The sequence below is a fragment of the Triticum urartu genome, chromosome 7A (genome assembly GCF_056163025.1).
Source record: "Triticum urartu cultivar PI428250 chromosome 7A, HENAU_Tu73, whole genome shotgun sequence".
In the NCBI taxonomy this organism is placed as follows: Eukaryota; Viridiplantae; Streptophyta; class Magnoliopsida; order Poales; family Poaceae; genus Triticum; species Triticum urartu.
In genome coordinates this window covers 178,728,849-178,742,027 of record NC_141879.1, presented here as the reverse complement: position 1 = coordinate 178,742,027, position 13,179 = coordinate 178,728,849, and the positions used below count along the sequence as shown (strand labels likewise).

Here is a 13,179-nt window from a genome sequence, read left to right as displayed (position 1 = left end):
ACCTAGTTGGTGTGAGACTATCTTCTCCTTTTTGTCTTCTCCACAACCACCATTCTATTCCACCTATAGTGCTATATCCATGGCTCACGCTCATGTATTGCGTGAGGATTGAAAAATTTTGAGAACGTAAAAAGTATGACACAATTGCTTGGCTTTTCATCGGGGTTGTGCATGATTTAAATATTTTATGTGGTGAAGATAGAGCATAGCTAGACTATATGATTTTGTAGGGATAACTTTCTTTGGCCATGCTATTTTGAGAAGACATGATTGCTTTGTTACTATGCTTGAAGTATCATTATTTTTATGTCAATATTAAACTTTTGTCTTGAATCTTTCGGATCTGAACATTCATGCCACAATAAATAAAATTACATTAAGAATTATGCTAGGTAGCATTCCACATCAAAAATTCTATTTTTATCATTTGCCTACTCGGGGACGAGTAGGAATTAAGCTTGGGGATGCTTGATACGTCTCCAACGTATCTATAATTTTTGATTGTTCCATGCTATTATATTATCTGTTTTGGATGCTTAATGGGCTTTAATATACCTTTTATATTATTTTTGGGACTAACCTATTAATCAAAGGCCCAGTGCAAATTGCTGTGTTTTTGCCTATTTCAGTGTTTCGCAGAAAAGGAATATCAAACGGAATCCAGACGGAATGAAACCTTCAGGAGAATTATTTTTGGAACAAACGTGATCCAGGAGACTTGGAGTGGACGTCAAGAAAGAAGCGAGGAGGCCACGAGGCAGGAGGGCGCGCCTAGGGAGGGTAGGCGCGCTCCCACCCTTGTGGGCTCCTCGTAGCTCCACCGACGTACTTCTTCCTCCTATATATACCCATATACCCCGAAAACATCCAGGAGCACCACGAAACCCTATTTCCATCGCCGCAGCCTTCTGTACCCGTGAGATCCCATCTTGGGGCCTTTTTGGCGCTCCGCAAGAGGGGGAATCGATCACAGAGGGCTTCTACATCAACACCATAGCCTCTCCGATGATGTGTGAGTAGTTTACCACAGACCTTCGGGTCCATAGTTATTAGCTAGATGGCTTCTTCTCTCTCTTTGGATCTCAATACAAAGTTCTCCTTGCTTCTCTTGGAGATCTATTCGATGTAATTCTTTTTGCGGTGTGTTTGTCGAGATCCGATGAATTGTGGGTTTATGATCAAGATTATCTATGAACAATATTTGATTCTTTTCTGAAATCTTTTATGCATGATTTAAATGTCTTTGCAAGTCTCTTCGAATTATCAGTTTGGTTTGGCCTACTAGATTGATCTTTCTTGCAATGGGAGAAGTGCTTAGCTTTGGGTTCAATTTTGCAGTGTCTTTTCCCAGTGACAGTAGGGGTAGCAAGGCATGTATTGTATTGTTGCCATCGTGGATAAAAAGATGGGGTTTATATCATATTGCTTGAATTTATCCCTCTACATCATGTCATCTTGCCTAATGCGTTACTCTGTTCTTATGAACTTAATACTCTAGATGCATGCTGGATAGCGGTCGATGTGTGGAGTAATAGTAATAGATGCACAATCATTTCGGTCTACTTGTTACAGACGTGATGCCTATATACATGATCATGCCTAGATATTCTCATAACTATGCGCTTTTCTATCAATTGCTCGACAGTAATTTGTTCACCCACCATAGAATTTGCTATCTTGAGAGAAGCCACAAGTGAAACCTATGGCCCCCGAGTCTATTCTTCATTATATTATTCTCCCGTCAACAAGCTATTTATATCACCGTTTATTTGCAATCTTTATTTTCGAATCTATACAACAAAAATACCAAAAATATTTATCTTATTATCTCTATCAGATCTCACTTTCGTAAGTGACTGTGAAGGGATTGTCAACCCCTTTATCGCGTTGGTTGCGAGGTTCTTGTTTGTTTGTGCAGGTACGAGGGACTTGCGTGTAGTCTCTTACTGGATTGATACCTTGGTTCTCAAAAACTGAGGGAAATACTTACGCTACTTTACTGCATCACCCTTTTCTCTTCAAGGGAAAACCAATGCATGCTCAAGAGGTAGCATCACACAAGGTGTTCCTCCGGTATTCGGGAGTTGCATAATCTCATAGTCTTAGGAACATGTATAAGTCATGAAGAAAGCAATAGCAATAAACTAAACGATCATAGTGCTAAGCTAACGGATGGGCCTAGTCCATCACATCATTCTCTAATGATGTGATCCCGTTCATCAAATGAAAACACATGTCCATGGCTAGGAAACTTAACCATATTTGATTAACGAGCTAGTTAAGTAGAGGCATACTAGGGACACGCTGTTTGTCTATGTATTCACACATGTACTAAGTTTCCATTTAATACAATTCTAGTATGACTAAAAAACATTTATCATGATATAAGGAAATATAAATAACAACTTTATTATTGCCTCTAGGGCATATTTCCTTAAACTTTAACAACCTCGGTCATATCGTCGTAGTGGTTAGGCAAAGCCCTGCGCCGGTAACTTCATCATCACCGTCGCCACACCGTCGTGCTGAGGGAACTCTCCCTCGACCCTCTACTGGATCAAGAGCTCGAGAGACGTCATCGTGCTGAACGTGTGCTGAACACGGAGGTGCCGTACGTTTGGTACTTGGATCGGTTGGATCGTGAAGACGTTCGACTACATCAACCGCGTTACTAAACGCTTCCTCTTTCGGTCTACGAGGGTGGGTGGACACACTCTCCCCTCTCGTTGCTATGCATCTCCTAGATAGATCTTACGTGATCGTAGAAACTTTTTTGAATTACTACATTCCCCAATAATTTGCCGATTGCCATTGAAGATGCCCTAATGGATATAGTATCAAATATTCGCATCTTTTAAGATGCATTCAATTGGTTTCTGTCCAGTGCTTGTCGTTTGGAAAAACAAAATGGATGACTATTAAAGAAAATCGATCGATTCAAATATGAACTGTGTCGGTTCTCACAAATATAAATTTAACGACCGTTTAAATGCAACACACAAAAAACCAGTAAAACTTAGCCTGTGTTTGGTTAGACTTTTGCAGCCAACTTCTAGCTTTTCAAAGCTAAAAGTTAACCAAATGTTTTTTTTGGAAGCTGAAATTGTAGAAGCCACAACTTCATCGTAGCGTAAAACTAGCAGCTGGCCCAACCCCAAATTTTCCAACTTCTAAACTTTTAGCCGTCCCCTTGATGTTGCGTGCTATTTGCCCACCAATGTCACTCCCAAGTCAAAAAACGATTCGATCAGATAAGGCCGACGAATAGGGAAATTTGCACCGGCCCATCCGGTCATGCATGCTCCTGACCCCGACGGTTAGGGTTCCTAGCCGCCACAGCCATTGGCGCCGCTTGCCGCCCCCTGGCGGCTCACGCCGAGCTGGCCCTCCGCCTCCGCCTCCGCCTCCGCCTCCATTTCCCTCCCGCCCAGCTTCCCCCGTCGACCAGCTCCTCCCGCCCAGCTGCGCCACCACGCGACACCGATGACCGACGCAAAGCCGGTGACCTGCGTGACGCCGCAAGGTAGCAGAAGTACTCCCTGCCATCCTTCCTGTTCTTACTATACTTCTACATTGATTAGTGTGTAAGCTAATGTATATTGATTGATAATAGTTGGTTAGTGCATGGTACAACAAGTATATGTTTTGAGTGCATGTTGTGTATGGAAAATATGATGATTACTTCCTGTGTATTGAAAGCTCGACGTCGACGGTGGAACCGATGGCGAAGGTTGACACGAAGGCCATGGAATAGGTGTAGCGCCGGACGGAGTTGCAATGTGATGACTTGTGCAATGAAAGGGATAGCATGGTGTTGTGGATGTTTGCTTGAGTGCTTATCAATTAGTGTACATTGTGTTGTTGTGATGACTGAAGTAATTGCATTTTGTTGCTTGATCGAAGTATGTGTGAGAAGGCAGTATTCGATGATGCAAATGTGAGGCATTTCATTGATATTTGCCATCTACGTTTACAGACAATGCCTATCAAATCCACAATTTCATAGTTGTTTCAACCAAACAACTTTAAGTTTTTCCATAGTTGGAAGCTTACAGCAGCTTTCTCACAGCTCACATCTCACAATAACTTTTTCAGAATCTCCAGCTCAACCAAACACAACTTACTAAGAAAAAAAGAGAGTAAACCACAGCTCATGACTTCGTGAAGACAAATAACCTTTCTCTACCAAGTCTGAAGTTTCATATACTTTATTCGTTACAAGCACAATTGCGTGTTCTTAGTACGTGTATGTATGACGTCGAATTTCCATTAGCTAACTCAGTTTAGCTACAATCTTTTGGATCATATTGGATCTTCTATGCATTGTAGTCTTTTCTATGGTAATACATTCTTGTTTCTTTGTTGGGTGTGTGGATCCTTCGAAATGATCTCATATCTAGAGATGATAAATCCCCTACTTGTGACGACATATATTTTGGACAAGGGTAATGCTAGAGAAACGAGGATTACCTTACGGGTTTAACAGACCAACTGATCATGGATCAACAGGATTAAAGATTGGGGGAGGATGGGGCCCACCCCTGCTGAAATTCAGGGGAGGGGAGGGAGAGAAAGATTAGTTGGAAGGAGTCTGTGAAATGCCCGTAAAGACCGGTGCGTTTTAGGATTATGGTTTAGACAATTAGTTCCCTTCTCTTGTTGAATGTTTTGCTCATAGTGCTACCAATGGGGATGTGTAAACAAAAATATGGATGTTTGTTTTGCTATGTGCGGGTGCTTTAAATATTGGAGTCGAGCAAGGTACAAACGTCGCGAGGTGGGAACCTACCTTGGTTGACTAGATCAAAATCAACATAATGCAGCGGTTGTTACATGACTAATGATAGAAGTGCATTGTAACTTCTCATAGGTGTGTTCGGGCATGTCTCTTTTCATTGAATTAAATTTGGGGACGTTGGCATGATGCGGTGGCGCGAAGATGATAAAATGGTGAAAATGCGAAGACTTGCTCATGAAGTCACTAGTTTCATAATACACAGGTGTGTGTGCATGCACGCGCGCATGGGAGAGTTTTCATTTTGTAGTTGGATGTGTGAGAGTTCTTCAATGGCATTTCGTTCCGCATGTTGGATTATATATAGTAGGCCATTGTACAAATTACCCAACCTCCCCTATAAAACTTGATCTATTTGTAAAAAAACGGTGGGAATTCTACTTTTCGTGCAACTAGAAAGTAAATTTCACAATGAGTCTAAAATCATAGGATTTTCTTTTGTTTTAACGTCGACAAATTGCATATCACGGGGTTTCTTTTAACCCTTTTTTAATTAATTTTTGTATGTTTTTGCTTGAGATGATTAATGGATATGTCTCTGACACATCTAGATGTGCCATCGTTGTTACACATCTAAGTGACTTAATCAAGCATAAAAAGAAAAAAAAGGAAAATAATCTTCATGTAAGATCAATAAAATATCACTTAGACGTGTAATACTTATGACACATCTAGATGTGTTTTAACAAAACTGATGATTAATTTCTGCATGTAGGTTTCAATAAAACATGACATGCAAATCCTACGTTACCCTACCCATATACAGCATACATATTCAGAATCCTGGCAAACCTTAAAGGGTCCTTTTGATGGCGAGAGTTCTTCTTGGAAAGCACTCCAATACCGTGTGCTAAATTTAGGTCAGGCGGCCACGAACCCAGGGGCTCACCCGCAAAAGGAGCACGAGACCGATCGATCGCATCATAAAACCCCGCGGCGACACGACCCACCCAACTGACCGCTCCCTCCCTCCCTCCGCCCACAGCATATTCCTCCAAATCTCGCCACCACCCCCACCAACGCCACCTCACCGGCGCATCGCATCGCATCCCATCGCATGGCGGCTGCGGCGGTGGCCTCCAACGGGGGCGCGGCGCCCGTGCCCGGGCGCCTCGCGTCCGTCTACAGCGAGGTGCAGACGAGCCGCATCGCGCACGCGCTGCCCCTCCCCTCCGTCCTCCGCTCCCACTTCACCCTCGCCGACGGGCCCGCCAGCACCGCCGCCGGAAGCCCCGGTGAGTAATGGGCGCCCTCTTCCCTGGGATACGCGTCGCTCTCGGATCTCGGCCTGCCGATCGCGGGCTGTGTGGATTTTGAATTTGGATTTGACGGCTGTGATTCGATCTGTCGCAGATGAGATCGCCAAGCTGTTCCCCTGCCTGTACGGCCAGCCGTCGGCCGCCGTGGTGCCGTCCGCCGAGCCGGTCGAGACGAAGCCGCTCAAGATCGGCGTCGTGCTCTCCGGTGGCCAGGCGCCAGGCGGCCACAATGTGATCTGCGGCATCTTTGGTGAGTGCGACTGATCTCCATCTGTATGTTCGCGTGATGGAATCCGTATGAGCCCACTAGCTGAGACCAACTGGAATTGAAATTTGCACTGTATAATTAAATTAAATCAGAGTGATGTTAGTGCCACTGTGCCGGTCTTGGTGGAAGATCTGAGGAGGACTATGATATTTTTTTAGTTAACTTTGATATTTTCAGTCAGTTTCGACACTGAACTTGCACAATTGTAGATCTTGCTAGATTGTGCTATGCTTTTCCTGAAATTTTCTTGTCGTTGACTTGTCATGGTTTCTGTTGGTTCAGATTACCTGCAGGAGCGTGCCAAAGGCAGCACCATGTATGGATTCAAGGGAGGCCCGGCTGGTGTCATGAAGGGCAAGTACGTCGAGCTGACTACTGATTTCGTGTACCCCTACAGAAACCAGGTATGGCGGCATAACCTTTACTCAGCACGCTTATAGAAATTTCGAAGTGTCATGACTTTTATGCAAACCTTCCTACACCTAGCTAAGGTTTAGGTGAGGATGATAAGATATCTGATACACCTATCATCTGAATTATTCTGATGCTAGGTGGAATTTACTGTGGATTATAAGACCCCTTAACGCTGTTTGTGTTATTATTCTGATGATGCATTATAATCAAGTATGTATAACCTTTTCAATAGGGCGGGTTTGATATGATCTGCAGTGGAAGGGACAAGATTGAAACACCAGAGCAGGTGTGTCTTTTGAGTGCCTATACGCAAATGCATGCTGGATCTTTCCATCCCCTTTCTGGATTTGGTGCTGCGTTGACTAACTAGTACTTCACTAGTTTTATCTTTATTTGTAACTCTGTTTGATATTTTTGCAGTTCCAGCAAGCTGAAGACACAGTCAACAGACTTGATTTGGATGGACTTGTTGTCATTGGTGGTGATGATTCAAACACTAACGCATGCCTCCTCGGTGAATACTTCAGGTTGGCTGCTAAAAAGACAACTCACTCTTTTGCTCACCTAAAGGACTTTTTGTTTGCTGTTAATATCTGAAGCTTTACAATGTTAAATCCTTTTATTTTCGTTCTACAATGGTGTAGCTTCTAATTTAGATTATTTATGTATTCTGTCTTGGAATTATTTTATCACAAGTAAATGCTCAATCAAGAATGCACCCTTTCTGTGCCATATTGACAGTTACTCCCGCCTTCTGTAAATTGTAAGCCATATTCTGAGTGGCCACAAAGATTAAGAAGCTTATAAAACCAAGAGACATATAAGAGCAAATGACAATGGTACCTATTATACTTGAATACACTGGAAACATATTAAGTATTTGTTTGTGAGAGTAGTACATATAAATGCAGGAGAGAAGCTGTGTGATAAATAAGGGCAAAGATTGCACATCTTGTGATATGAAATGGAACATCTGCTACTTGACATGTTAATAAATATGATTCTAAGTCATGTTTTTTGCATCCCAGGGGAAGGAACTTGAAGACTCGCGTTATTGGTTGCCCAAAGACTATTGATGGAGATCTGAAATGCAAGGAGGTCCCAACAAGCTTTGGATTTGACACTGCTTGCAAGGTATTGGGTTTTTGCCCTTAGGCATCAATTCCCTAGTTGTCTGCTAGCGTAGTCTAGTTTGCAGGGATTTAGCTTGGAAACACTCATATTGCACCAATACGGTGATAAAGTATGTATGGATTAGATATAAAGCACACTGCGTTGACTATTTGGAGAATGGGAAGATATAAATGACTAAATGTCAAGCACATACTATTCTTAACATCTTGGGGGCATGAGTAAAATAGTGAAAGAGCATTGACTAAATCAGAAATCACTCAATCAGTAAACTACTTTCTACGATAACATTTGAACGAATCGGTTGTGTCATCTTCAGTTGAAGGGGGGTTGACCTAGAACTAAGTGGTCTGAAAACCGAAATATCTCGATGCTTCCTGATTTTGCATCCCATGCTCAGTGTTTGTCGAATGAATTTATTGCGCTTCGTGAACTACCGGGCTAGCATAGATCTGGATGCTTAGATCATTCGCTTAGTCTAATGTGGAATCAGGACATTTCATGCATATGAAGCTTTTAGTGTCATGTCATGACATGAGTTTGTGCTCCTTCCAGATATACTCCGAAATGATTGGCAATGTCATGACTGATGCACGTTCAACAGGCAAATATTACCACTGTAAGTTTGTCCACCCATTGTTTCAGCATACTGAACCATGTACTTTACACTTAACAAAGAGCCCAATAGTCAAAAAGGTTTTACCAATACTGTTTGCTACAGCAGATAACTCCTGTATCAGAGTGCTATTCAGATCTTCATTAATTGAATTATTAAGTACACGCAGAGAGTATTAAAAGTTAGTTGGCAGATTTCTTAGGTAGTTTCTTGGTCTTAGTGTTCACAAAAGGGCCCAGCAAACCTCTGCAACATACTAACCACACCTTATGCAAATTTATTTTTAATCTTAAGTGATTACTTTAGGAGAAGGAACTCGTTAAATGTTCTAAATTTTATTGATTTTTTCTATACATGCATACATATAATGCAAACATTCTCATAGCAGTTGTTGTTCGGCATACTGCAAGTGCAAACATATATAATCCATGATACATTTTTTTGATCTTTTTTCTTTATCCACTCACTAACATGTACTCTCTATGGTCATGCAGTTGTGAGGCTTATGGGTCGTGCTGCTTCTCACATTACACTAGAGTGTGCTCTACAGACACACCCTAATGTTGCACTCATCGGTGAAGAGGTTAGGAACTCATATATGAAGTACATCTGAAGTTGAAATAAAACTATCCCATTCCTGCCTTCTTCTAGTCATATGTACACATAATTTATGTTAATTCACAGTCCAGTTTTATCTTTTCACACCAAACATTAACCCTTATATGTTGCACATGTTATATGTTCTAAGATTAAGTGTCTAGAACTACAAGACACATTTTGTTTATTTTCTTAATGTCTTCATTCGTGAAGGTTGCTGAGAAGAAGGAAACACTCAAGAATGTCACAGACTACATTACCGATGTTGTTTGCAAACGTGCAGAACTTGGTTACAACTATGGAGTTGTCCTAATACCGGAAGGCCTGATTGATTTCATCCCAGAGGTTTGACAATTTTTGTGCTTTCTCCAATTTTATATGCTGTGGCCGACTGCGTTACTGATACCATTCTTTCTCTTCTCCAGATTCAAAAACTCATTGCAGAATTGAATGAAATTTTGGCACATGATGTTGTTGACGAGGCAGGGGCTTGGAAAAGCAAGCTTGAACCAGCATCTAGGGAGTTGTTTGACTTCTTGCCCAAAACCATTCAGGAGCAGCTTTTGCTTGAAAGAGATCCCCATGGCAATGTTCAGGTAAAAACAGGGAAATTTGTTGAACCACCTTAATTTTGTTTATTTCTCTGAAATTGGCCATTTATATCAAAAAGTTAGCTGACTGTGGTCTGAAATTCTGTTGTAGGTTGCGAAAATTGAAACTGAGAAAATGCTTATTGCCATGGTTGAAACTGAATTGGAGAAGAGAAGAGCGGCGGGGAAGTACTCTGCACATTTCAGAGGCCAGTCTCACTTCTTCGGGTAAGTATATATTGTTGCATTTTCACATTTTCCAAATTAACAAACATGCTCTCATACTTTTGCTTCATAATTTTGCAGATATGAAGGAAGATGCGGCCTCCCTACCAATTTTGATTCCAGCTATTGCTATGCATTAGGCTATGGTGCTGGTGCTCTTCTCCAATTTGGCAAGACAGGACTTATTTCGTCGGTATGCTCACTATATTTTCCTACTTGATAGATGTTTGGCATTGCTTAACCATCGGAGTCATATTTACTCTGTTTACCTCCTAACTTCTGACCAGTTCTCCATCATGTGAACATTGTCATATGTTCTCTTCCAGTTCCCATGCCATATTCATTATTGGATAGAACATTAAATTTCACAAAAAACATAATATGTTGGAGTAACTTTTTAAAACTATTTTATATGTACTAAAGTGGTTTGAGTTTGTCCTTATTTTTTTTCTGCCGACTCAGGTTGGTAACCTGGCTGCTCCTGTGGAAGAATGGACTGTTGGAGGAACTGCACTGACTGCGTTGATGGATGTTGAGAGGAGGCATGGTAATTTTCTACAATACCTCATTCTCAAGGCATTTTTTCTACTTTTGACCTGAAGGTTACCCAAATACGGACTTGTTCTTTTGACCCAATTATGTTCCAGCCGATTTCTTCCTACTGTTACTCACTCCGTCCTGATACTACACTAATGTCAAAAACTTTCTTATATTATGGGACGGAGGGAGTAGTAAATATGATAATGAAATCCATTTAAATCATATTTTGGACCACTAATAATCATATTTTGGACTATTAGTGCCAAATTGTAACTTTTCATTCTTGGCAACCAGGCAAGAACAAGCCAGTGATCAAGAAGGCTATGGTGGAACTTGATGGTATGACCTTTCAAGTCTGTTACTAACAGCTAAGAGGTTTATGTACTCGTACGAAAACCTGATCTCTTGCAATGCCATTTTTCAGCTGCGCCATTTAAGAAGTTTGCCTCGCTGCGAGATGAATGGGCCAGCAAGAACCGATACATCAGCCCTGGTATGCAGTAGGAAAATTGCCAGCAACCACTGACATCTACGAGAGAAATAAACTAACTCATCATTCTTGTCATGGCAGGTCCCATCCAGTTCAGCGGCCCTGGAAGCGATGCGTCGAACCACACCTTGATGTTGGAGCTTGGCGCTGAGATATAGAGGCGGCGATGTAGAGTGTATTTCTTTCAAATTTTCTACTTCTTCCTTGCAGTTTTGAGAGTGGAGAACAAACTCCCATAGCGGAGTGGCAGTCTCCGCATTGTGGAATGTTTAATAAGAGGTTGAGTTGGAGTGGGTTCAGTGGATGTCGTAATAACTAATTTTAGCTTTTCTATGACCCGGTTGCTCCCCATATATCAAACCCCCACCTACCCCTTAAGTTTGTTTTTTCCGATAACTGCCTGAACCATAGGCTATTGAAGTTGCGGCTATGATTAGCGATTTGACTTGAGTAATTTTCGTTTTACATGTGCTTGAGCTGAAAGATGACTTACCTATCTGTAAGCCGAGCATGTCAAAAATACCCATAAATTCTCAAAATGTGTTTATTTGTTGATGGATTAATTGGTTCTTGGCATGTTTCGTCTAGTTCAACGCCACTATGCAATTTGCTTTTCTGAGGGCATCTCTAACCAATTACCTAAAATTTAAAGGATACAAAAATGTCTTGAATCAACCCTTATGGAAGCTCTTGAATCAACCCTTGGAAAGTTGCAAGTTTTAGCTTAATTACCAAATTTAGGAATAGTGTGGATAAAATAAGTTTTCTTTAGATATGCAATTGGCGACGAGAACAACGTGTGCTACAAGCAAGTAGTAACCATTGTAAGCAAATAACAATTTAACAAGAAGACACAAGCAAATGTACGGAAAGATAAACCACACAAGTTGTAGACGTGGGTGTATCTTGAAGTTCGTCCTCTTTCAGAAGCCAAAGCTAAAGTTTGATAATCTCTAGGTGCCAAAGCTAAAGTTTGATAACGCCACCAAGTGTCTCACATAGTCTCTCTTTGACTCACCTCAATGGATGAGCGTCACCATTGGTGGATGGTCTTGAAGGCGATCACCGGACCTAACTTTCGAAAGCATACCACATGCAATGAGGCTTTCGGGCCTTCACTCCTCTTGCCCAGGAGTTCCAAATCTCCAAGAGTAAAAAGTGTTGGTGAAGAACAAGTATGTGAATCACAAATTGGTTTAGTGAAAGTGTACATCGGGTTATTCTTTTTCAATCCTCAAAGTTTGGTAGTGTTTGAGTGGAGTGATGAAGAGCAATCGAGCTTTTAGAGTTTGACAATGGTGGAGAAGCTCAAGTCAAGGATTGGGGTTGGAGGAAGAAGAATGTGGGTACTTATACCTCCACAATCAATGTGACCATTGCCACTCAAGGGATTCTAGGGACCTAGGCTCACGCGAGAGATATCCGTGGTGGTGGAGGGGGACTCCCGGGGTGGGTCGCTTCGAGGACGGAGAGCTCGAGCACATGCTCAGGCTTGGGGATAGGGGGGCATCCTCTTCCTCTGAGTTTGTGTTGGGGTCATACCAGTGGCGTGACACGAACGCAGGGACTCCGTCGACAGGAGCCGCCATGGGGACTACTTCCATGAGATGACGGTGATGGGGACGATGGCACCCGAGGCGCCATATCCCGTGCGGCCACCGCCATGGGAGGTGCCACTCCTGCAGCCGCAATGGGAGGATGATGCTTCGACTGGTGGAACTAGTGCGTCACATGGAGAAATCGCACCGCCTCGTGTGAGGGAGTCCTGGATTAGGGGGTGTCCAGGTAGCCGGACTATACCTTCAGCCGAACTCCAGGACTATGAAGATACAAGATTGAAGACTCCATCCCGTGTCCGGATGGAACTTTCCTTGGCGTGGAAGGCAAGCTTGGCGATGCGGATATTCAAGATCTCCTACCATTGTAACCGACTTTGTGTAACCCTAACCCTCTCCGGTGTCTATATAAACCGGAGGGGTTTAGTCCGTAGAACGACTTCATCATACAACAATCATACCATAGGCTAGCTTTTAGGGTTTAGCCTCCTTGATCTCGTGGTAGATCTACTCTTGTACTACCCATATCATCAATATTAATCAAGCAGGACGTAGGGTTTTATCTCCATCAAGAGGGCCCGAACCTGGGTAAAACATTGTGTCCCTTGTCTCCTGTTACCATCCGGCCTAGACGCACAGTTCGGAACCCCCTACCCGAGATCCGCCGGTTTTGACACCGACATTGGTGCTTTCATTGA

General features: G+C 42.4%; 1 protein-coding gene across 1 annotated transcript; it reads left to right on the top strand.

Moving 5' to 3' along the window:
* The first annotated feature begins 5,727 nt into the window (after nucleotides 1–5,727).
* LOC125529318 (pyrophosphate--fructose 6-phosphate 1-phosphotransferase subunit beta) lies at nucleotides 5,728–11,303 on the top strand. The gene is made up of 16 exons (XM_087532760.1): nucleotides 5,728–6,030; nucleotides 6,149–6,304; nucleotides 6,605–6,726; nucleotides 6,969–7,022; nucleotides 7,157–7,263; nucleotides 7,765–7,870; nucleotides 8,423–8,486; nucleotides 8,978–9,066; nucleotides 9,294–9,425; nucleotides 9,506–9,676; nucleotides 9,783–9,898; nucleotides 9,977–10,088; nucleotides 10,358–10,442; nucleotides 10,730–10,774; nucleotides 10,860–10,928; nucleotides 11,007–11,303. The coding sequence occupies exons 1-16, from the start codon at nucleotides 5,853–5,855 to the stop codon at nucleotides 11,081–11,083; spliced, it is 1,683 nt and encodes a 560-aa protein (XP_087388886.1). The 5' UTR covers nucleotides 5,728–5,852; the 3' UTR covers nucleotides 11,084–11,303.
* Nucleotides 11,304–13,179: the final 1,876 nt, after the last annotated feature.

What these genes read in the sequence shown, in the direction of transcription:
- LOC125529318 (XM_087532760.1), top strand. Translation starts at nt 5,853, where the DNA reads ATGGCGGCTGCGGCGGTGGCCTCCAACGGGGGCGCGGCGCCCGTGCCC. An exon ending in TTGCACTCATCGGTGAAGAG is followed by an intron (nt 9,067 to 9,293) that starts GTTAGGAACTCA and finishes TCATTCGTGAAG; the next exon opens with GTTGCTGAGAAGAAGGAAAC. An exon ending in GGATGTTGAGAGGAGGCATG is followed by an intron (nt 10,443 to 10,729) that starts GTAATTTTCTAC and finishes CTTGGCAACCAG; the next exon opens with GCAAGAACAAGCCAGTGATC.